Here is a 23,988-nt window from a genome sequence, read left to right as displayed (position 1 = left end):
CCCTCTGCCCCCTGCTCTGGGATCCCCTGTTCTTGGGAGAAGTCCGCCTCCATTACCTTCTGTCTTTTGATATGCAAACACTGTGAGTTGTCAGTGGGCCTTCCTTTTGTTGGTCTGCAGGTGGAGCCCAGGGCTCAGCCAGGGCTACCCGGAGCTCCGCCCCCAGCACGTTCATTCTTCAACTCAGGGGGCACAGACCCGGCCTCCACTAGACTGGTATCACCGGCCTCCACCATTTAGTAAGACCCAGTCTCACTGTAGAAAGTAAAAAGGCCGGGTTGTGGCTCAGTGGTAAAGCACTGGGTTCACTGGATTCACTCCCCAGCTCCAAACAGACAGGCCGGCAGGCAGCAGAGGAGTGTGTCCTGCGTAGAGAGGTTGCTCAGCGTGCATGGGCAGCCGAGGACAAGAACCAGGCCTACACCCGCCTACGCAGGGCGCTACGGCCTCCTGGGCCCCTGCCCGTCCACCCTCGGCACTGAAAGCCCAAGCGCCCAGCCCCACCGGGCCGGGGAAGGAAGGGCAGAGCTGCCAGGAGAAGGCCCTGGACCACAGATGCTGTGAAGACCCCCGGGGCCAGGTCTGGCCTCGGCTTCTGGGGAACTTGCTAGAACCTCTCACGGCACGTCGGGGTAGAGCCACAGGACATCTGGGAGCCTGTGGCCAGCCTCACTGGAAGGCAGTCCTGAGGTGAGGGACTGCTGGCAGGATTATGGGGGGCTCTGATAGCACCAGTGCTCAGAGGCAGGTCAGGGCCTGCTGTGGCTGAGGGCAACCCCGACTGACCCCAGCCGCAGGCCAGAGGAGAGGGGGCTTTGTCCCCAGGTAGCCAGGGCCGGCCCAGCACAGGAGGCCCAAGCTAGGCTTGCTCGGGCATCTGAGGCTGGCAAGAGTGGAGCCTGGGTGGGCTGTCCGCTGCCCGGTGCCCGCAAGGCTCAGTTCTGCACCCTCACCAGGGGACAGCCTCCACGAAGGCCAGGACTGGGCCTCCCTCGGTCCATAGCGTTGAGTCAGAGGTCAGTAGCAAGGTGATTCAGAACACCGATTCTGGGCAGCTAATGGGCCAAAGAAGAAATCATGGTGGGAAATTAAAGCACTTGGTTGTCTGTGCTGGGAAAAAGGTCGCGGGCTTCAGCAGGTAGAGGGAGGAGGTCTGTGGTCTCCGTGCTCACTTAGCTGGGAGGCGGGAAGTTAATGGGCCGCGCTATCACCGAAGAAGCTGGAGTAAGCACGATAGGCTCATCCCAACAGTGCCGAGGAAGGAAGTCATAAAGATAAGCGCAGACTTAACGGAGTGGCCGGGAGAGGCCGTGCAGAGAGCCGAGAGCCAGAGGCTTCCCAGAAGAGACAAATGCAGTCTGGCAAGGCCACGCTGGGAGAGATGAAAGGGCAGGGTGACGGACTCAGCTCCAGGTCAGGACATTCCCTATGGTGGCGATTGCCACAGGAGCTGGGATTATGAGCTGGGGTTGCACCCTTGGGCAACTGTCCAGAAGAAATGAAGACCTATGTCCACTCAGGACTGCACGTGGGCAGTCGCTGCAGCTTTCTGTGTGATGGCCCGAGTTGGGATCAGGCCAAAAGGGGCCTAAAAGAGCCGATGGTTAAGCCAGTGTGGTGGCCAGGTAGGCCTGTCATCCCAGAGACTTAGAGGCTGCGGGAGGAGGATCACAAGTTTGAGGCCAGCCTCAGCAACTCAGTGAGACCCTGTTTCAAAAATAAAAACTTAAAAAAAAAAAAAAGTTCTGGGGATGAAGCCCAGTGGTAAAGTGTCCCTGGGTTCCATCCACAGTACCAGAAAAACCACCACCACCATAGCAAAAGCAAAACAAAAGAGAAAAACAAGGTTGAACCAACCCCAAGCCCAGCCAGGCCATCCCCTAGGCTGCTCCGTCGTTGGAGGTAGTGAGGACCGAAGCTTGGGGCCCTGGCCTGCTGAGACCTCTGGAGGGGACGAAGGCCACCCAGCACTGGGCTGTGTGGTCAGCGTCATGGAGCATTCCTGACATGACCCAAGTGTGGAGGGAGCAGGTCAGCAGCTGTCAGGCGGGGCTGCTGCGGGGCTGCTGCGGGGCTGCGGGGGCCGAGCAGGCGGCAGGAGGGAGTGTGGACCAGGAGGTTCTGACTGGGCAGCTGCGGCCATGCCAGCCGTGCAGTGTGACTGCACAGACCACACTCACACACACACTCACGCTCACTCACACACTCACACTCACACAGTCACACACACTCACTTATACTCACACACACTTACACACTCACACACTCACATTCACACACACAGTTACACTCACACACACTTACAGTCACTTATACTCACACACACAGTTACACACACAGTCACACACTCTCACACAGTCACAAATACACACAGTTACACACAGCCACACACATACTCACACAAACACATTCACACAGTCACACACAGTTACAGTCACACACATACTCACACAAGCACATTCACACAGTCACACACACACAGTCACATACATACACAAACACATTCACACGGTCACACACACTCACATGCTCACAGTCACATACTCACATGAACACATTCACAGTCACACACTCACACACACAGTCACACACACACTCATACACTCACACACAGTCACACACACAGTCACACACACATTCACACACACACATAGTCGTACACACACAGTTACACACTCACAGTCACAACTCATACACACTCACATAGTTACACACAGTCATACGCTTACACACACAGTCACATACACACACAAACATATTCACACAGTCACACACACTCACACAGTTACACACTCACACTCACACACACAGTTACACACTGTCACACACACATTCATAGTTAGTCACACACATTTACACAGTCACACACACACTGGCAGTCACATACACACATACACAAACACACACTCAGTCACACACACAGTTACATATACACACAGTCACACTCATACACAGTCACACACTCATTCACACACAGTCACAACACACACACACAGTCACACATGCAATCACACTCTCACATACTAACACACTCACACTCAGTCACACTCACACGAACTCCCACTCACACACATTAACACCCACACACTCACGAACACACATGCACACACACATTCACACACATGCACACTCATGCACACACACTAACACATACACTCACACGCGTGCGTGCGCCTGCAAATAAGAACAGGTGCAGGAGTGAAAAAGGACTCGGCTTCTGGGGAGGAGGGAGGAGGGAGGAGGGAGGAGGGAGGAGGGAGGAGGGAGGAGGGAGGAGGGAGGAGGGAGGCGGGGAGGAGGGAGGAGGGAGGCGGGGAGGAGGGAGGAGGGAGGAGGGAGGCGGGGAGGAGGGAGGAGGGCGGAGGGAGCAGGGAGGAGGGGAGGAGGGAGGAGGGAGGAGGGAGGAGGGAGGAGGGAGGCGGGCCGGCCTGCCCTGCGTTTCCTGGCAGCTCCTGTGACTCTGTCAGTCTCAGGCAGTGTTCAGAAGTGCAGGCCAGAGGTCAGGAGGCCCCAGGAGGCGGAGCACTGCTAGCAAGGTGGAGAGCGCCCGGCGGACTCAGGGAAGCAGCGCCCTCTCAGCACTGGGCAGCCCAGGAGGGGCGTGAGGGCGCTGAGCCCGCTGGGGAGACGCCAGGCAGGGCTGAAAGCAAGGCCCCTGTGCGCCTGCCCCCTCTTGGTGGCCTCCGCCTGGGCACCTGGCTGTGGCGGCACGGTGGCCCCGCAGCTGGTGGTGGTCCCATTGCCTCACTTACTTTTGCCGGGTGGGATCATCCCGGGAGAGCTCTCCCTGGTCTTCTCATCACCGCCATATTTTAGTACCGATTTTTAAAAGACTTGATGGATTGCTAAAAGTACAGCTTTTAAAAACAAGTTTTCTTTTTGGAAATTTTCTCGAAATGAAACCTATATAAAGCCAGAAATAAACTGTACTGCATTAAAAAACTAACAGAAAGCAGCAGGTCCGGGTCTCGCGCTGTCCCTGGGGCGGAAACGGGAGCTTGGCTTAGTTAGTGCTGGGTCCTGAGGCTCAGGGTCTCCCCTGAGGCCGGTGGCTCAGGCCTCCGCTGGACTGGCTCCTTGGCGTGGCGCGTGGCCGGACCTCGGTTTCTCACTGGCTGTTGGCTGGTCCTTGAGAGGGCTGCCGTCACCGTTGCTGGCTTCCCCGGGAGAGAGGAGAGGATGGGGAAGGGCAGCCATCTTCGTGAGGAGCTCGCTGCTGTGGTTTGTTTGCTGGAAGCCTGGCTGGGAGCAGCCCACGCTCTAGAAGAGGCTGAGATGCCAGGACGGGGTCCTTGGGGTGATTTCAGATGCCGCGCCATCAAACATGCTGTTTCACAACACCTATCGAGGGGGTCCGGGCAGGGCCCACCCTGAGGCTCTGATAGAGGGAAAGGCTCCTGGGAGCTGCAGCCAGCGTGACCCCACAGACAGGGGGCTGGCTGCAAAAAAGAGGTTCCAGTTCACCACGGTGTCTTCGCCTATACTTGCTGCTTTCACCAGAGACTGGGTAGCTGAGCAATTTATAAACAAGAGACACGGATGTCTCAGGGTTCAGCGCTCGGTACAGCCTCACGCTGTGTCCTCGCGGGGTGGGAGTGGGGAGGGAGAAGAGCAAGCGCGGCTTGAAGCCTCTGCGCACCACCCAGGGCCCAAGGGTGGGGCCTCGTGACCTGGTCCTCAGGCAGACCCTTCCACTGACCCCTGACGGAAGGTGAAGTTCCAACAGGATTGGGGGGCAGGGACACAAACACCAAAGCCGCCCTAATAGAAACATCTGGTTTTTCCCAGGTGACCCTAGCCTTGCAGAAGGAGCAGCACGCACCTGGGTGTGCGCCGCGGGAGCACAGGCCAGTGGCCCTCCGGGGACTCTCGCGCCCTGCTGCAGCCCGCAGCTTCTGACCCCTGGGAGAGGGATGAGTGGGGCGTGGCAGGGTTCCAGGACGTGGCACCAGGCCTGGCGCCCAGCAGCTGACCTGGGCTCCTGCTGCACAGTCCTGACTGGAGAAGCTACTGGGGTGGGACAGGCGAGGGAACGGCACACTGAAGACTAGGGAATGTTCCCAGAGTGTGGCTCCATCCGGTCGTGGCACGGACGAATCAGCAGTGAGAGCCATTTGGGGACATGGGAAAACGGCCTGTGGGTTGTTTTTGATGCCATCAGGGAATTACTGGCCACTTAGCTCCTGTGCCAATGGATTGTGGTTTCGTTGAAGAGTTGCCTCTGCTTTTGGAGATGAATGCTGGATTTGCTGAACTATTTGTCTATTTATGCTGGAAGTCGCGAGCTGTTTGCAATTTAATCTAATTAGGAGCGTTTTGTTGTGATTACTTTAAGACGCTCAGAGGGGAGGGGTGAGGGGGAGAAGCAGCAGAGGCTGTTGCTGGGTTGAGGAACTGGGCGTCCGCGGCCTCCAGGGGGAGGACGGGGGGACCCAGCTGCCACGCGTGTGCGCTACACATGTGTGCCACTCACGTGCATTCACAGACACGTAGACTAGTTCAAGGGCCTGGCTTGTGTGACGGGGGCTGCAGAACCTGAACTCCGTGGGTCAGGCAGACGGATGGGGACGCGGGCAGGGATTCTGAGCCTCAAACCTGAGGCCAATTCCTTCCCTAGGAGCCTGCGTCTGCTCTTCAGTCCTCAGCTGACTGCATGAGGCCCCACCTCACGGGGGTGACCAGCTCTACTCTGAGTCTACCAATCTTATTTGATTTTCTTTATCTGATACTGAGGATTGAGCCCTGAGCCACGTCCCCAGTTCTTTTTATTTTTATTTTGAGGCAGGGTCTCGCTTAGTTGCTGAGGACGGCCTTGACCTTGTGGTCCTCCTGCTTGGTCCTCCTGAGGTGCTGGGATTACGGGCATGCACCACCCCGCCTGGCCCAAGTGCGCACCACACTGAAGGCACCCTCTTGCTGACATCTAGACTGGCGTTTGAACCAATGGCAGGGCACCGTGCCCTGGCCTGGGTGACCCAGAATCAGCCCCATGTTCCCTCTATTACGCCTGCTGCTGCTTTTCTGCGTTACGATTTCACGAGAAGGTAAAAAGAGGAATGAGGAATGTTTGTTCATCAGAAGCCACGGCGGAGCGTGAAGCCCGGCCCCAGACAGACCACAGTCAGCTCCTGTGCAGGCTCCTGTGAGCTCCCCTCAGGCCAGCAGGAAAAGGTGCAGGGCCCCGACCAGCAGTGGGCAGGAGACACAGATGCAGAACAGGGAGCAGACCTGGCTGGCAGATGCACGCAGACCTGAGTGACCCCAGGATGTGCTGCCGGACGTGCTGCCAGGCGGGAGGGGCTGAGTGTGCAGACCCGGGCACGTCCCAGCCCGAGCGCCGTCCCTGGGACGAGCACTCGAAGGGGCCCGGGGAGCCCTCCTCCAGCAGAGCACGTGAAGCAGAGCTCTCCGCGAAGCGTCTGAGATGCCCCAGAGGACTGTCCAGTTGTCCTGACACAAAGCCCCTGGCCTCTGATCCGTTAAGCTCGTTAGCGATCCAGTTCTATGTGGCACCTGCCAGGCTGCAGGCTGCCCGTCTTTGCTTCCTCCTGCTCCAGGGCCTCACTGTAACTCTGACCAAAAACAGCCAATAATACTCAAGCCACAGCCTGAGCGTTTCACAGTGTTAAAATTCGTTTCACCAAATAAGTGAGACAGCCCCTCATTCTTGGTCGGCCCCCCTCACGGTCCCAGGGCACGGGCGCTGAGCGTCCAAGTTCTGTGCCTCGGGGTAACGAGGGTGACCATTAGCCCATGTGCAGTGGAACCCCCGTCTCCACAGTGACGGGTTTTCGGTGAAGCCTCATCGGCACCGTGTCGACTGTCCGCACTTCGGCCAGCCTCTGGTCACGACACCAAGCCAGCCTCTAAGACGTGCTGGCTCTTTCTTGTTTCTCCGTCTTCTGAATCCCCACCAGAACCACCCCACTTCCAGTGCCCGAGGCGCTTCCTAGCCTGCACCTCCAAACGCCCCGTCCTCTGCTGGCTACCCAGCTCCTACGCTGCCTCCCCACGGTGAGGACAGCTCGGGCAGAGAGCGCAGTCCTACCCGCCAGCTTTCTACCTTAGCCCTGTCTCTTTGCGGTAGCCTAATGCCTGAGGCGGGACCCTTTTGAAGAAGAGAGGTTTATTTCAGCTCATGGTTCTGGAGGGGCAAGGTCAAGGGGCTGCACCTGGCAATGGTCCCTTTGCTGGCAGAGTCCTAGGTTGGTGTAGGGTGTCCTGAGGCAGGACGGAGGGGGCGCGGGTTTGGGTCTCTGGTCTCCTTCCTAAAAAGCCTCCAGGATTCAGCCATGCCCCGCCCGCTCACCTTACCCGATCCCGTTCAACTTCGGAAGGCCCCCTCTAAACAACAGGGCAGGACTCACTTTTTGCCTCCTGATGCTCACAATGGGGACTGAACTGCAGCACATGGGGGACCCTGGAGGGCACACCGTGTTGCTTCTGGATGAGGAACTGACTTCACGGCCATGGGAGACGAGCGGGACCCCAGGGCTGCCGTGGACCCTGCTCTTGCAGGAGAACCCTGTGAGTGCAGCTGGCTTCTCAGGCCTCGTCCAGGGCCAAGCGGGAAGAGGTCACCTCAACGCCGGGTGGGGTGCCATTGCACACGGCACCAGCAGCCAGTGGGTGCCGCTTCCAGAGCCAGAATCCACAGGTGGGCTCGAGGGGTGCAGAGGGGGCGACACTCCTGGCTGTGGCCAGAAGCCATTCACAGAAAAAGCCGAGCCTTCTGGCCCCGTCAAGACTTGAACTCCAGGTCTGGGGATCTTAGTAGCCAAGAAAGGAAAGCTGGGGCCAGAGACCAACAGCCGTCTCCCTGAGTTGGAGCTGTGGGTGGCCTCGGTCTTCCCCACCACAAGGGGGTCATAAGAGGGCCTTGGCGACGGCTGGGGTCCCAACCTGCCGCTCACCCTAGGTGGGCTCAGGCGGCCCCGCCTCTTTCCTCACCACAGCACATCTGGAGAGAAGTGGGTGAGGGCCGGAGGCGAGGAGGCACGGAGGAGGCCCTGGCCATTCGTCTATGCCGCTGTCTTAGGGAGAGGAGCCGGTTTGCTCCAGGCTGCCCTGAAGACGGCAGAGCAGCGGCGGCACTGGCCCTGTCGTCCTGCTCCCTGCAAAGGGCTGCCCGGGAGGCCAGAGGCGCCAGCCAGGCGGGGAGTCGCAGGAAGGCGCTCCTCCCACCCAGGTGGGCTCCACCTCCCGCTCCACTGGGCTCTGAGTGGAGGCATGACGAAGGTCTGGGTGCTGCGGGGCCCCCGGAAGGACCCGGGTTAGGTCCCCGGAGTCCGGGCCCTCAGACGAGGCCTGTCGCTGGAGCTGAGTCGGGTGGGAGGGAAGGACGTGGAAGGGAGCTCCCACGCTCTGGGTGAAGCCCGCAGCTCTGGCCCTGCTTCCTCCCCGCTCTTCCCCCATTGCGTCCAGGGGGTCCCGGGTCTTCCTGATTGTTCCACAGGCTGCAGAACCAGAGCGGAGCCCCCCTGGAGACCCGGGGCCGCTGGGCAGGAACCCTGGAGACACGGGGGCGTCTCCCTTCGCGGCTGAGTCCTGCTGCAAGAGCCCTATGTGAGGCCAGGCTTTCTTGGTTGCTCTTGGTGATGCTGGGGTGGAACCCAGGTCCTCGCATGCTAGGCCAGCTGGTGTCCACCACTGAGCCGCACCCGGCCCTCACTTTCTTGTGGGAAGTGCGTGTGCGTAGAAAGGGGTGGAGGCGTGGGCCTCACCACCTCTTGGCTGGCATGGTGGGATGGTTCATGTTTGGGGAGCCCCCTCGGCTGGCCTTGGTGGGAGGTAGGGCCCACCCCCGCTTGTGGAAGTTCTGAACTGAGCTGAGCCCCGGGACCTCGGAGGCTGAGCGAACTCCGCAGACATTCAGACGGTTCAACAGAGAGGTGGTTTAGTGTCCAGCGACAGAGGCTGGGCGAGCAGGACCTCGGAAGCCCCTGCCCGCCCCGCGTCTTGCCTGGGTCCTGAATCCTTTCCCAGCCCAGCCCCTGAGGTCTCCATTCCAGTCCAGCACTAGGCAGAGTGGCGTGTGACTCGTCCGGCCAAGCTGGAAACCACAGACGATGGACGCACAGAGGTCAAGGACACGACCAACCAGCTGAGCAGCAGTCGCGAGGCATGAACTGGTGATGTGGTTGTGATAAAAAGGACCTCGCGAGCACCTGTAGGGTTAGATCAGAGGCACGCGGACACGGGCCTGTCAACCTGGTTACCTGGGACGCCAGCTCATGAGCATGTCCAACACCCAGAGCACCAAGGACCCAGCCGTCACCTGGAAGGCGGGACGCACCTAAGGCAGCTCACCTAGTGAGCAGGCGGCAGCCTGTCCCTGGGGCTCTGCGGCTGGACCCTGTGCTGGGCAGCACAACCGTTATCTGCTCTCTGGCTCTGTGCGGCTCTGTGGCTGAACCCTGTGGCCACTGCTGACCCTTTCTTGGCAGTTCTGTCACCCACACATCACGGTAAGGTGCCCTCTGTGACTTGAGAGAGACGTCAGTACTTCAGATTGGCACGGAAAGAAGGCACCTGTGGCTGCCGCGGTCCACCACCAAGCGAGCGTGAGTGTCATGAGTGAGAGCGTGCGGCTTGTGGATTCATCGATGTTCAGTGCTCTGACGCGTGGGAAGACGGACGCGCCCGGTCTGCTCAGGGTACCGGATCCCTTGGAACAGGACTGTGACATCACTGGCAATGTGATAAGATTTCTCCTCCAGGAGTCCTGACACGTGGCACGTGGTGGAGCTGGAGGACGCTATTCTGAGTGTTGTGAGATTCCATTTCCGTGAGGTCCCTGAGCCCCAAGATCCCCAGGGACAGAAAGTGCAGTGGGTTCCAGCGGCTGGAGAGGGCTGGGAGCCAGCATTTTGGGGACAGAGCTTCAGTTTGGGGAATGGGAAAGCTCAGGAGGTGGACGGTGGTGATGGTGGTCCAGCAGGGTGGACATGCTCAGTGCCCTGGGTGGACACTGAAGGATGACTGAGATGGGGGGCTCCAGGGTCTGTGTGTTCACCACAATTTAAAGACTCTCAGTTAGGGAGAGGATGCAGGTGGCCTCAGCTCCTCGTGGGACCTTCTTAGCTGGTAAAAGCCGGAGAATCTGAAGCTTGAGGAAGACTTGCGGGTTGAGTGAAGGTGGGCACAGAAGGAGGAATGGGGTCACCTCGTAAAGCAGAGAGTGGCCACGGTTGGCAGGCGGAGAGGAGGAAGGGACCTCAGGCCTACAATTCCAAGATGCTGCTTCTTCCAACAGTCAGAGGGGTCCCGGAAGTCGAGCCTCCCAGCAGCCTCTGGATGAGGCCCCTCCTGCCTGTCCCAGTGAGGACTTGGCTCCGTGAGACCCTGAGAGGAGCACCCACCCAGCCCACCTGGACTCTGAGCCTCAGAGCTGTGAGCCGCCGAGCTTGTGCTGTGTGTTGGAGCAGGAAGCCAGCGTGGCGACGAGGGGCAGCGTGGAGAGGGCTTGTGACCGACCGCACTCTGCTTCTGTCTCTGAACTGCCCCTTTCTGGGCTGCTCTTCCCTCCATGTATCTGGAACTCCAGGGTCACAGTTCTGATGGACGCCCCAAGGGGCAAACAGAGATGGCCACAGCAATTTGCTTGATGCTTGAAGACTCCGCGTGACCAGTCCCAGAAAAACGACCGGGTTACCACCTGGCAGGACTGCCAGCTTTGCAACCTGTGTTGTCTGCAGATTGTGGTTGGTGGCCGAGGACCACCCTAGGTCCGCGTCCCAGGGCCACCTCCCGGCAAGCAAGGTTGTTTTCCTGTTTCGCCATCTCCTGCTTTTCTTTTGAGGCAGGGGGACAGATCTCATCTGTTGGGGCCCCTGGCATCGGGCCCCTGCCCTGGGACTTGGCCAGCAGTGGCCGTCCTTGTGGCGAGCCTGGTACTCCCATTCTCCCGTGCTCCCTGTCTCCTCTGTCCTCACCCCTTTCATTCTGCAGTGTCAGAGAATTGCTGTGGCTTCCCTCTGCTCTGCATGGAGTCTGTCTGTCTGGCTGGGTCGTCTCTCCTTCCCCACCACCTGAAGGATGCTGCCCAGCTTCCTTACGGATCCTGTGAAGCCTGTCTGGTGCCTTTGTGTCTGTGGGCAGACTGGTGGCGGGACAGGGTCCCCTCAGATCATTAGCCCTGAAGTGGATGAGCTTCGTCCAAGCATCCTCTTGGACCCTGATGACCAGCAAGGGTCTCTGCTTCGGAGGGGTGTTGAGGTGCAGGTCCACCCTGGGAGCGTGTGAAGCGGCTGAGCTCCTGCACCTGGCAGCCACAGGCTCTGAGAAGCAGAAAGAATGGTGAAGCCATTCCAGAATGTTCTAGAGGAGACCATAAATCTGTTCCAGAATGCTCTAGAGAGAATTGTGAGACTGTCATAGAGTTCTGGAGGGGACTGTGAGGATGTTGTAGAACATTCTAGAGGGGTCTGTGAGGCTGCTATAGAACATTCTAAGGCAGAACTGAGGTTGTTCTAGAACATTCTAGGAGCACTGAGTGTTCCAGAATGCTCTTTTGGGGACTGTCCGAAAACACGGAGGGGCTAGGCAGGATCACAGGCAGGGAGGCAAAATTGGGCAAGCAGGTGGGTGACTGAGCTAGCAGGCTGGGGTGCCCAGGCACATGGAGGCAGGGGGCCTTCCTGGCCCCTGGGTATGGGTCCTTCCTGCTCCTGAGCATGGGAAGCCCTGAGAGAGATCCTGGCCTGGGGCTGTAACCTGGAGGGCCCTGGCAGCATGTCCCTCTCGGTGCCAGTGTCCATGGGTGGCAGGTGCCAGGCTAGGTCTTGGCAGAGACTGGAGGTGGGCAGTGTGGAGTGTGTGCTGGCCTGTCCCCACCCCCAGTGTGGCTGGCCATCCAAAGTGCTTCTTCTGGAGACTCTTGGTCCAGGGGTCTTGCCCACCCAGGCAGAGGCAGACACCCTTGGACCTGCTGTGGGGCTGCAGGGCCCTTGAAGGCATCCGGTGGGCCCCGGGGCCTACCGTGCAGTCAGGGTGTATTTGCCTCTACGGTCCAAGCCACGGCCGGAGCGGACGGCAGCCCAGAGGAAGGAGCTGAGCAGCATGGCGTAGCCCTGAGTGGAGGAGTCGGACACCCCGAAGTCACAGGGGCACCGACACCCTGGGATGGGGAGCCCCGAGGAGTCTGGACTTCACAGCATTAGGAGGGGCCCAGGTGTCTTGGACAAGCAGCAGGCAGACACTGTCCCCCTCAGGCCGCCTCCTGACCGGTGGCTGACTCCTGCCTGAGGACGCTGTGATGCCCAAGGCCGCTGTCTTGGCCGAGGCTATCAGCTGGAGGCGGCCACACCCTGCCCTTCTGTGGCGGGGCTTAGGCAGGGCAAGGGAGGGATTTGGGGAGGGGCATCAGGGGAGGGTACCGTGAGGGCCAGGCCAGTGCTGGTCAGCATGGAGGCGATGTTCTGCTGTGTCTTCAGGAAGCTCCGGATGCTCTGCAGACAGTCCTAGGCAGGGCGCAGCATACAGGGCAGACCTCTGACCAGACCTCCCTGCCCAGCCCCTAGGAGCCACAGAGCAGCAGGGCCCCCCGGCAATGCTAGGCTGCGGGAAGTTGGGGTGCAGCACATTCCCGGGGAGAATCACCCGGCGCTCTGGATGAGGCACAGAGGGCAGGTGAAACCCAGGATACGAACTGGCTACCGTGGAGCCCCAGCAACTACTGTGCCTGGGCCCAGAGCTGCCCTGAGCTCCTGCGCAGGCCACTTGTCCAGCTCCTGCTGGCGACCACAAGGGCACAGCACCTCAGTGTCCAGAGGGCGTGGAACAACGGGGAGGACAGAGAAACAGCCCGCGAAGGGGTGTGGGGTTCCCCTTGCTGCCCCCATCCTGGCCTCCCCTTGCTGACCGCAGAGCACAGCATCCACAGAGGTTCTCTCCGGGAGGGAGGTGATGGCTGCCTCCTGAGCCCCTGGGTGGCCTCGTGAATCTCTGCCCACCCTGGTCGGGATGCCAAAAGGCCAGACGTTCCCTTCAGGTGTGCTGGCCGAGACCTGCTGGCTCTAAGACACAGCCAGAGTGACCTGGGTGGCCTCTAACTTCCGACAGTGAAGGACCCACCGCTTCCTGCCCCAGCCACTTCTTCAACCCCGTCTCTTTGACCCCCCAACCCCTGAGGGCCGGAAGCTGTGAGTGCCTCCTGCTTTCCCTGTCCCTGGCCAGGAACAGAAGTCCCTTCATTCCTCACTGGGGACCCAACTTGCCATTGAGTCGGGAATTCCAGTTCCCAGAGGGAAAAAGGACCCACCCTCCTGTCAGCAGGCCTCCTCCTGGACCACACCAGCTGACCTGTGCTGGCCCTGCTTCCCCGGGGCCCTTCACAGCCAGACCCTGGCCGCTGTTTGCAGTGGGCCCTGCGGACTGTCCTTGGTTGGAAGGGCTCAGTCCCTCCCAGCACCCTGGCCCTGCTGGCCCTGGGGTGGGAGTGCTGTGGACGGCTCTTCTGGGCCTCGAGCCATTGCCCACCTGCCTCTGTTCCTTGGAGGGTCGCCAGGCACATCCGCCAGGAGATAGGGCTGTCTATTTCCAGAATAAGTGGGGCAGCAGGAGAGAAGAGAGGGTGGCCAGGTCCTGGTCCAGGCCCAGGGAGAGGGGCCGGCCTTACCGGGGCTGCCCTCAAGCTCAGGTCTCTTCCTGGAACGGCCTTCCTGCTGCTCCCCAGGCAGGCCTGACCACCCTCTTGCTGTCAGCTTCTAGAGGTTTCCAAGGGCAGGGTCCACCTAGCCTTGGGGAGCGCAAAGCTGGGAGCCGTGTGAGGGAGTAAAAGAGTGAGTGGAGCCCACGCCTGTGTCCAGCTTACAGAGGGCCGGGCCCAGGCCAGGAGCCAGCTGGCCACCACGAGCTTCACGCACAGTACCCGCTCCCTGCGGCCTCCTCTCTCATGGAACCTTCCCAAGGCCCTTCCACGAAGGCCCTCTGGGTGTGGGGAAGGTGGGGTGCAGGATGTCCTTGGGGCTACACCCGAGGCCGTGTCCTGCCTGGCCAGTGTCCTGCCTGGCCAGTGTGCAGGCTCCTCCTCCTCACCTCTCCTGCTGCCTTCTCGCCCTTGCAGGGGTCGACTTCCCCGCTCCCCAGAAGTCGGAAAGGAGACCTCTTCCCACAGCACAGAAACTGCAAGACAGAGGCAGGGAGCTATAGGCTCTGGTCAGGACGGTGAGGAAACTGAGGAACCCAAGGACGAATGACCTAGCTGGGTCCTGCAGACCTGGCTCCCAGAGGCAGAGCTGCCCAGTGTCACAGCTGCTTCTGCTGAGGCACAGCCCCTGGTGGGCTGGCCCTAGCTAGGGGGAGGCCCACAGCCTTCCTGTGACTCGAGGGCCAGCAACCCTCATGCGGGGCCACGGTGCTGTGGCGCACGGGGCACCCACTTGCCCTGACGCTCTGTCCTCTCCATCCTGAAATCCTCAATGGGTAGCCCTGCTGGGGGAGAGGAAGGGCCCGAGCTCTTACCTTCTACCCGTAGGTGGGCAGCCGTGGCCTGGGTCCTGGGAACCCTTGGGACCTGGCGCAGGACAGCTGCCTCTGGAGGGTGCCCAGCGCCCATTCTGTGAGGCAGAGCGAGGCCGACCACCTGCAGCACCACTGGCGAGGGGAAGGCCTGTCCACACTCACCGTGTCCTGGATGGCGGCCAGCTCCTGCACCCGGATTCTGGATGGGCTCCTCACTGCCTGATGGTACACCAGGTCGAAGGTGTCCAGCACGGCGTCCTCCACCTGCACGCAGAGCACCATGGGGAGGCTCGGGCCTGGGGGAGCTGCTCCGAGAGGCCAGGCAGAGCCCACACCCCGTGATTCCCCCCTCCTCCAGGGGGCGCTCCAGAGGCTCTGGGTCCCCATCACAGGGGTCCTGGACTTCAACTGCGGGCCTCTTTCCCCATGATGGCCTTCCATGTGGCCTCCTGCTTCCTCAGGGGACTGGAGGAATAAAGCAGAGGCTGTGTCCCTCAACTATGGTCCTGGGGACTGTGGTCAAGGGAAGCGTCCACTTGTTGCTGTGGTCTGGGCATGTGCAATGAGTGGGGCCAGTGAGGAGCCTCAGGGGACACCTGGGGCCAGGACCTCACCCCCCAAATGTGCTCATAGAGCTCTCCTGAACCATCCAGAACCCAGGCAGCAGGCTCCACATAAGGCCCTGAGTAGGGAAGCCACGGGTACCCAGTTCCATTCCAGGTGGATGAGGTCACGTGGGGCAGAGGATGGAGGAGGCTGGCGTGGGCCAGGCTGGCTGGCTTCCCTCCACACCCCATCCCTAGGCCTCCATGCCTTTGCCCATGTCCTGCCCTTGCTGAGTATCCCTGCAGAAGCAAGATGGAGTCCCACCTACTCCAGAAAGGCACCCCTGACTGTCCCAGGGGTGGCTGGTCTCCTGGCCCAGGGCAGGCCCCAATGCCTCCTTCCTGCCTTACAGACCCCGAGTCCTCCCCTCCACTCCACGCCATGTGGACAGCTAGGGTGCGCTAGGGCTGCCCCGTGGGACTGGGGTGAAGAAGATTGTCTGCCCTGCAGAAAGGAAGGTGACTGTCTCTGGGCCCTCATTTCTCTGGGGCCTGGTCCCCACAGCAGGCCCCCATCAACAGACTGCAGGTCTGGGGTGGGCAGTTGGGCAGGCAGGCAGTGGAGGCTTAGCTGGCCCTGCCCAAGCCCAGATCCCTTTCTGTGCCAGACAGACCTTCTGTGCCAGACGCTGCTCCTGGCACTGATGGCTAATGAAAGTCAGACGTCCCTCATGAGTCATCTCAAATCCTGCCTCAGTCTGCCCCCACCACCCAGGCCAGGGCGCCAAGCTGGCCTCGGCCACTGCAGGCCCGGGCCAGGTCTAGGCTTCAGCCTCCTGGAGTGTGCATGGGAGCTGAGCCCTGCTGGGAGGTCCTGGGGAGGGTGAGGGGCCTTGCAGAGCTGGCCTGGGGGCAGGTCCTCCTCTCCGACTGCAGCCCATCACAGCCCAGAGAGGATCCCACGCTCCCCAGAGCCTGTGCCCGCTCTCCTCCTTCCTGCAGGACAGGAGAGGAACGCCTCTGTCGGCCTGAGGGGCTTGCTTGGCCCGGCAGGCGTCCCTCTCCGTGACTGAGGATGCGGACCCTACAGCCTGGCCTCAGGGGCCCTGGGGGGCCAGGTGGCCCCTCCCTGCAGGGCTGGTTCAGTTATGGGGCTCAGCAGGGCTGTCGGAGCCCAGGCCCATGTTTCTCAGGGGAGAGCCATTGTGGCGCGGGGGCTCTGCGCCTCGTCCGCAGTGGTCGGGGGAGTCTCCCCACAGCGAGGCTGTGCAGCAGCCGGGTGGCCAGGACCAGAGCCACAGAGCTCCTGTCCCTCAGACTACTCAGTGCTGCAGACTGAGGCCGGGGCTCATCCTGAGACTTGGTCATCCCTGAGACCTGCCATGGCTGGGTCACTACCCCTCACTGCTCAGGTAGGAGGTCACATGGGGAGCTGCAGGGGTCTGCGCATCTGCCCTAGGGCTGAGCCAGGCTGGCTGTTTGCTTTTGGTCCTCTTCCTTCCTGGGGTGCAGGCCCCAGATGGCCTCTGTCCTGGGTACCCTGCTGGACCCCCCCTCTGCTCCTGAGCTGTTGTTAGTCCTGGGCTCAGAGTGTAAACACACAGGGCTTCAGAGTCCCCCGGCCACCCAACTGGCTAGACCACCCGTCCCTCAGTGGACAGGAAATGTAACACCCAGCTGCAGTTCTGGCCCTGCTCTCCCCCAGCTGGACTGCTGGATCTCTTCCCCAAAACCTTAGCTGTCAGGGGCCCACGCCCCTCCAGATCCTTCTGGGCCAGAGGAAATGGTGTTTCCCTCTCTTTGGTCTCTGGGGTGGGCACTTGGGTGAGACCTGTGGGCAGGGAAGGGAGAAGAGGCAGCAATTCCACCTGAGCACACTCGGGACCCCAGAGGTGGGCCCTCCATCTGCAAACCACAGGTGTGACTGGCCACTCAGAGGCCTCCAGAGGACCTCCCTCCCCAGCCTTGCATGCGAGCCTTGAATCTTGCATGTTTACTCGGGTATCGTGTGTGTTGGGGCTGGGTAACTGGACCCTTAAGACGTGGGGGGCACTAGGACTCCGAGAGTCATGTCCCCTGCTCCTGGGCTCTCCTGCCCCTGTGTGGAGCTGAGCCACCCGCCCCAGGCTTCCCGGCCTGGCCCAGGGCCTTGCCTGCTCTGGACTCTAAAGGGCTAGTTGGGGCCTGAGTTCTGCTGCCAGCCTCTACCCAGCTGCTGGGGACTTGAGAGGCCTTCCCTCCTGTCCGACCTGCTGGATTTTCAGTCAGGATGCCCTTGGACCCTGCCTCTGGGCCACTGAGGCAGCCCCCTTCCAGGCAGGGCAGTGTCCAGGAAGGACAGCTGTGCGGTCATTGAGGCCAGGACTTGCCCACCACTGTCCTCCAGGCCCCCTTCCCCACTGCGTCCTCCTGGCCCTCCAGGTCTGAGTCAGGATTCAAGTCCCTCTTTGTGCATTTTCTGGGCAAGTAAGTCCTCTGCCAGGTGGCCGCATCCCAAGCCCACTCTGCATTCCCTGGAAATGTCTACCTCTCCAGTCCATCCCTCAGACCTCCCGCTCCCCAGGTGCATCGTCCAGGGCTCCTGGCTTAGCTGAGGGACAAGGGAGGGGAAGCTGCTCTCTCTTCCTCCCCAAGGGGCGGCTGCCCTCGCCAGGAGAGCGCCCTTCCCTGCACAGAGGCAGCGACCTGCCCTCAGGGGCCCCTCCACCCGTCACACCTGGGCACGCTCCGGCCTTCCGCCTGAGGAGGGACAGCTGCACTCACCTGGGTGGGGTTGTGGAACCTCCAGAGGGCCACCTGCACCAGGCCGCAGAACGCCAGGGCGAAGCACCCGAAGCCCTGGAACAGGGGGCCCGGTCACGGCGCAGGCCTGGGGCCTGGGCGGGGCCCACAGGTGGTGTGCTGGGGGTGAAGCCAGGGGCTCTACTGCCGAACTACATCCCCAGCCAGTTCCGTTTTATATTTTGAGACAGGACCTCGCTCAGTTGCTGGGGTTGACTCTGGACATGTGACCCTCCTGCCTCAGCCTCCCAAGTCTCTAGGATACAGGAGTGGGCCGCCACACCCAGCTGGCGGCGTTGCCTGAGCGGGAGACTTTGGACGATGGGAAGACCTTGGTTGGTGCGTCCCTTTCCGATCACTTCTTCAGAGCTTTTTTTGGAAAAGTTTCCCCCATTCTGCCTGCTAGCTCTAGAGGACCTGCCAATCACAGTGCCACACTGCTTGCCCCGGGAAGGGCAGGCGTTGCTGGGATGATGGGACCTGGGTTCACCGGATGCTTCAGGGAGGACGTGTACCCAGGAGGGCCAGGCAGAGCCTCCCTGCACCAGGATTCTCCTGGGGAAGCAGACCCACTCTCCAGGAAGGGACGTGGCTCTCGGCCATGCGGTGGGTGGGTGAGTGGTGGGTGGCGGGAGGTTGTTTTGCTTTGTTTTCAGAAATGTGCCTGGTGAGGGTGGGGTGCAGCCACCCACCCAGGACCAGTCTGCAGCCCAGGGAGCCAGTCCTCTGGGTGGAAGGAGGTGGGGACAGGGTGGGGGCGAGTCACCTTGGGGGAGCTGTGACCGCACTCCCCCTGGTGAGCTACCAACACTCCCTCCACGCCCCGGCTTGTGGCAGGGCCAAGCCAGCCGTCCCCCTTGCTCTGGACGGGTGGGGCACCCCTGTTCGCCAGCTCCCCCGTGCTGTCCTCCCTCTTTCAGGGTCCAGACTTTGGACACCCCTTTGAAGAAGCTGACAGACGCTGGGACCCCTCCCCTGAGACTGCGCTGAGTCCACGCTTTGTGGACTGTTTCAGACCAAGAGCCCTTGAACACCCCCCACCACAGACCCATTTAGTGACGCAGGGCCTGGGTCTCCACTGAGCCTCCTCCTGGCACTCTGGAGGGTGGATCCAGGCTCTGTCCACGGCCCACCCAGCGTGTGGAGGCCCCCATGGTCAGCCCTTCTGTGTCAGTGTACCCGGACCCAGGAGCAACGCCAGCGTGTGGCTCGGCCCACCGTGTTCCCAGGGATCCTCTGTACCCTGGGCCTGCAGTGGGAGGCTCCCTAGTCCCTCATGGGCACCTCCAGGTGGATGGAGAGACACCTCCGGATGCAGAGGGACCCACAGACCTTTGCCAGGACGGCAGGGACACACGGCCTCATTGGTCCCCCAACCTGGGCACAGGCTCGGGGTTGGGGGAGCCCTCCTCTCCACGTGCCTGTCTGGGGCCAGCCCTGGAAGCCTGGTTCCACCCTCTCCCTCCTCCTCTTCTCTCCCTGCTGTCTCTTCACCCTCTTCTCCCTCCTTCCCTTCGCTCCTCCTTCCTTTTCGGCCTGCCCCTCTTCCCCTCCTCCTCATGCTGGGGCTGGCCATGGGCTGTCTCCCCATCTGGAAGCCAGTGTGCAAGGCTGTCTCCTAGCCTCGAGGCCACGGGCCAGCGCACAGACCAGCATTTTCCAGAAACCACTTCATTCCTCAAGAGAAAGAGCACCAACTACTGCCTCTCCCTTCTCTCTCCCTCTCTGTGGAGAGGGTCTGGGGCAGTGGATGGGCCCCCCCCAAGGCGTCCACAGTGCAGAGGATGCTGGGCAGGCCAGGTGCTCATTCTAAATGAAAAGAAACGCACAAACGTCTTGAATGGCCTCCTTGGGCTGCTGTGGCCCACTGAGCTGTGTGACCAGGCTACTCCTCCATTTCCTGTGCAGGAGGCTACAGAGGGTGGGGCAGGAAGGGGGGGGGCAGCCAGACACAGTCACATCCGAAAAAAATCTTTCCACTTGCTGCCCCACCCTGCACCCTTCACATGTGCTTTTACACTCAGTCACCCAGGTACGGAACACAGACAGCCATGCCCGCTCAGTCCAGGGCAGGGCGGGCCAGGGTAAGCCACAGCCCAACACAGCCCAGTGGGGCAGCGGTCCTGGGTAGGTCTCCCAGAGTCCCTGTGTCCACTTTCTGGGCTCACTGTCCCAGCTGGGGTCGAGGGTGCAGGGTTCAGGAGTGTGTGGGGGGCCTGCACTGGGCCTGGAGTGGCCTCGGACCCCAGCCCTGCGTAGGTGACCAGCTGGGGGTCCTGCAAGCCCTGGCCTTCTAAGCCTGCCAGGCCGAGTCTGCTGGGGAGGCAGGATCAAGACCCCAGGCCATCCCCGTCTCCGTGGCTACGGATCCCCTAGGGAACCCAGGAAGACCAGGGTAGGGCCAGGCAGCACGGGCCCGGTGTGGGGACAGGGACAGGAGCCTGTGGCCCACCTGCTGCCTTCTGCCGCTTGTGCTGTGGCCTTAAGCCAGGCTCCATGGCGCCCCCTGGCGTCCGGCACGCAGCCCTGGTGCCGGCCTCTCGCGGCGGCCTTCCGCCTTCGCTGGGGCGTCTCTCTGGCAGAGGACTCACTGAGGGAGCACAGCCCACCAGCCCGGTCCTTTCCTTGCTGGGGCCTCCCCGCGGCCCCCAAAGCAGGCCGCACAGGTCTGGTTTTAGTGCCCACTCATGGCCAGAGCTGTTCCTGCCCCACCCCTGGGTCCCCACTGGGACTCTGAGGCTGCAGCTGCTCTGCTCCTCGGCCCACCCAGGATGCGAGCCCCTGCCGCAACTCCAGGAGGCCACTGTCCCTGGGGTCATCAGCAGGCCTGCACCGAACACAGGGTTAGGCTGAGGACCTGCCCGCCCGGCAGACCTCAGGGAGCCCCAGTGAGTTCCACCTCAGCCCCCAGTGCAGGCTACCCCCTGGCCATTGGTAGGCAGGGGAAGGGAGGCCTGCGTGAGGGCAGGTGTCCCCAGGTGCAGAGGGTTGGAGGTGGGGAGGGGGACCTCGGGGCTGGAAGGGAGGGACAGGTGAGAGCCAGAGCACCAGAGAGGAGCTCCCAGCTCAGGTGAGCAGGAAAGGAAAGACGGCCATGGAGGGGCGTGGCCAGCAGGTGGCTGGGGTGGTCGTGAAGGGCTGGCCGAGGACCAGGCGCTGAGCCCTCATGGCCAGGGAGGCCCTGCTGGTAGTGGGGAGGGAGGGAAGCAGAGAACTTGGCAAGAGCGGTCTCCCGGCCCTGCCGGTCTCCTCCCAATAGGAATGGAATGTGCCCAAACCTCGACCCAGGTCCTCTGGGTAGCGGAACCAGGCCCCCCGGGTCCTCAGGGCATGGTTCCTGGGCTAGAGGGCCGGCTTGGCCTTTCAGGGCTCCTGTAGGTCTGCGGTTGTGAGGAAGATGGTCCAGGGCCGGGAACCGTGCTGGGTTGGCTGGCCGCCACCCTCGGGCCTGTTTCTGCTCGGACATTTCAGGTGCAGGTGAGGCTGCTCCCTGGGCTTCCCGCCTCCCCAGCTTTGGGCCCTGCCTGGGGGCTGGGGGATCCAAGGGCACTCACCATGGCCAGGGGGCCTTGGGCCTCTCTTGTGGTGGCCGCGGCGCTCAGGGCAGCTCCCAGGCTCAGCAGCCCCGCCAGGCTGATGCCGGTATAGAAGACTGGGTGGGGGTAGAGAGGAGGAGGGCGGGGTCTACGAGGGGCTGAGTCGCAGGTCCTGGGCCTGCGTCCAACTCGGGGTCACAGCAGTGGTACTGGACCCCTGGGGAAGCCATGCCTCCCCATTAGACGGGGATGCGCCTCCCACTGCACGTAGCCTCCTTTCTGAGGCAGGGGGACGAGGGGCGAGCTGGTCTTGTGGCGCCCTGCTTCAGGGTCATCTTTAAGCTGCACCCTGTGCCCCGGTGATGGGTGTCCATGTGCGGCCGTGGCCTTACCGGCCCAGACCCAGGCCCCAGGCTTCCTGCTCCAGGGAGGCTCAGGGCCAGGGCTGGGCCTGCCGGGCCCACCCTCATGGCCTGCTTCCTCTACCCTTGCTCTCGGGCAGCCGCCCTACGCCCTCCTTTTGCTGCTGCCTGGGACATTCCCTCAGTAAGCAGGCTGCCTTGCTGTGGTGGACGTGGCCCCGCGGGCCCGCCCCTTCCTCAGTGTCCTCTGCTGCGTCCCACTAGCCCCTGATGTGCACTGAGCTCCGACAGCAGGGACCTGGGTTCCATGACCCCCAGGCACACCCACACCATCCCCACCCTCTGGTGGGAGTTCCAGACATCGGCAGGACACCAGGGAGGCCCCTTCCTGCCCTGACCCCCTGGTTCCTGCGCAAAGCAGGTCCTCTGGACTGGCTGGAGCTGGGGAGCTGGGCCCGCGTCCCCAGGCCAGAGTCCTCCCAGCAGCCTTTTCCCTGGGGCTGCTGCCCGAGCCCTGCGGCCGCTCTGGCCTCACTCACCCCAGTGGCTCATGGCCTCACACGGGTTCCTCTCCAAGGATGCCTGGCTGACAACGGCAAAGTGGTCCCCGAAGTGAGCACGTGCCGCCAAGGTGGCCACAGAGAGGCTCAGCAGCTAGGGGTGGGCGGGCTTGGAGCACGGGGCTTGTGCCTGTGCCCTGAGCCCGAGGCACAGGGCAGCGGCTGCCCCCAGACTCCCTCCACGGGCAGGAAGAGGCCAGAGAGCCCTGGAGCCCAGGCAGCCAGCACCCCTTCCCTGGCCTTGCCGCTCCACCCCAGCCCAGGCCCCTCGGGAGGATGGTCACTGTCCACGGGGCCCTCCTATCCAGATGTCAGGAATGGCCACTGGGGACCCCAGTGTAAGTGTACAGGGGCAGATTTGGGCAGCAGGCCCGGTGTGTGTGTGTATGTGTGGGAGTGTGTTTGTGTGTGTGTGTGTGTGGGTGTGTACATGTGTGTGTGTTAGGCCTGGGTCCAGCCCTGCCTCCCCACCCTCCTGCCTGATGTGTGCAAGTGTGAGTGTGTGCAAGTGTGAGTGTGTGTGTGTGTGTGTGTGTTAGGCCTGGGCCCAGCCCTGCCAGCCCACCCTCCTGCCTGGTGTGTGCAGTTGTGAGTGTGTGTGTGTGTGTGTGTGTGTGTGTGTGAGTGTGTTAGGCCTGGGCCCAGCCCTGCCAGCCCACCCTCCTGCCTAGTGTGTGCAGTTGTGAGTGTGTGTGTGTGTGTGTGTGTGAGTGTGTTAGGCCTGGGCCCAGCCCTGCCAGCCCACCATCCTGCCTGGTGTGTGCAGTTGTGAGTGTGTGTGTGTGTGAGTGTGTGAGTGTGTTAGGCCTGGGCCCAGCCCTGCCAGCCCACCCTCCTGCCTGGTGTGTGCAGTTGTGAGTGTGTGTGTGTGTGAGTGTGTGAGTGTGTTAGGCCTGGGCCCAGCCCTGCCAGCCCACCCTCCTGCCTGGTGTGTGCAGTTGTGAGTGTGTGTGTGTGTGAGTGTGTGAGTGTGTTAGGCCTGGGCCCAGCCCTGCCAGCCCACCCTCCTGCCTGGTGTGTGCAGTTGTGAGTGTGTGTGTGTGTGTGTGTGTGTGTGAGTGTGTTAGGCCTGGGCCCAGCCCTGCCAGCCCACCCTCCTGCCTAGTGTGTGCAGTTGTGAGTGTGTGTGTGTGTGTGTGTGTGTGAGTGTGTTAGGCCTGGGCCCAGCCCTGCCAGCCCACCCTCCTGCCTGGTGTGTGCAGTTGTGAGTGTGTGTGTGTGTGTGTGTGTGAGTGTGTTAGGCCTGGGCCCAGCCCTGCCAGCCCACCCTCCTGCCTGGTGTGTGCAGTTGTGAGTGTGTGTGTGTGTGTGTGTGTGAGTGTGTTAGGCCTGGGCACAGCCCTGCCGCCCCACCCTCCTGCCCACCCTGCCTGTTACCAAGACAAGGAAGCAGGTGAGCAGCATCTGGCACTTGGCGACCCTGACTCGCCTCCCAGGCCCCATGGTGGTCGCCTCCTCTCCTTTCCTCTGTTCCTCTGCGTGGCTTCCTGACAGGCAGGGGCCTTAGACCACAGCTGCCCGCCCAGGAGGTAGGCACATCCGCCCATCTGTCAACGCACCCAGAGTGGGGTGGCTGGGTGCCCTGGACCAAGGGCAGGCAGGAAGTGGAGGCAGTGAGGCCCACCCCCTGTGGCCCCCAGTCTGGCCCAGACACAGGCATTTGCTGATATCTGAGGCCTCCCAGGCAGGCGTGGCCCTGTTCCTGCTGAGGCCACCAGGCACCCCTGGGAGGCTGGGAAGT

At 61.8% G+C, this 23,988-nt stretch overlaps 1 protein-coding gene and 2 long non-coding RNA genes across 5 annotated transcripts in view; all 3 read right to left on the bottom strand.

Moving 5' to 3' along the window:
• The window catches only part of LOC306640618, a 395,158-nt gene that overhangs the window by 31,955 nt on the left and 339,215 nt on the right, over positions 1–23,988 (bottom strand). The window lies entirely within an intron of this gene.
• On the bottom strand, positions 8,875–9,384 carry LOC306640108. The gene is made up of 2 exons (XR_013757742.1): positions 9,310–9,384; positions 8,875–9,167 (listed from the first exon to the last, which is right to left on the bottom strand). It is a non-coding gene; the product is annotated as an uncharacterized lncRNA (long non-coding RNA).
• Positions 9,385–23,811, bottom strand: TSPAN32 (tetraspanin 32). 3 transcript variants are annotated; one of them, XM_079104021.1, is made up of 9 exons: positions 23,625–23,811; positions 22,227–22,341; positions 21,344–21,441; positions 17,772–17,846; positions 14,626–14,727; positions 14,038–14,124; positions 12,378–12,461; positions 11,980–12,071; positions 10,993–11,279 (listed from the first exon to the last, which is right to left on the bottom strand). In XM_079104021.1, exons 1-9 carry the CDS (start codon positions 23,688–23,690, stop codon positions 11,132–11,134), a joined length of 867 nt encoding a protein of 288 aa, XP_078960147.1. In that variant the 5' UTR covers positions 23,691–23,811; the 3' UTR covers positions 10,993–11,131. The 3 variants fall into 3 exon arrangements, with proteins under 3 accessions (XP_078960146.1, XP_078960147.1, XP_078960148.1); XM_079104022.1 differs by lacking the exon at positions 11,980–12,071; XM_079104020.1 differs by lacking the exons at positions 11,980–12,071; positions 21,344–21,441 and having other exon boundaries at positions 9,385–11,279.

The sequence above is a fragment of the Sciurus vulgaris genome (genome assembly GCF_902686455.1).
Source record: "Sciurus vulgaris genome assembly, chromosome: 11".
NCBI lineage: Eukaryota > Metazoa > Chordata > Mammalia > Rodentia > Sciuridae > Sciurus > Sciurus vulgaris.
Note: the sequence above shows the minus strand (reverse complement) of the source record. Positions and strands in the feature narration are given on the sequence as shown.

What these genes read in the sequence shown, in the direction of transcription:
- TSPAN32 (XM_079104020.1), bottom strand. Translation starts at nt 23,690, where the DNA reads ATGGGGCCTGGGAGGCGAGTCAGGGTCGCCAAGTGCCAGATGCTGCTC. An exon ending in TGAGGCCATGAGCCACTGGG is followed by an intron (nt 17,847 to 22,226) that starts GTGAGTGAGGCC and finishes CCCCTGTTCCAG; the next exon opens with GGCTTCGGGTGCTTCGCCCT. An exon ending in GCACTGGCCTGGCCCTCACG is followed by an intron (nt 11,280 to 12,377) that starts GTACCCTCCCCT and finishes TCTGCTTCTCAG; the next exon opens with AGCCTGTGGCTGCCAGGTGC.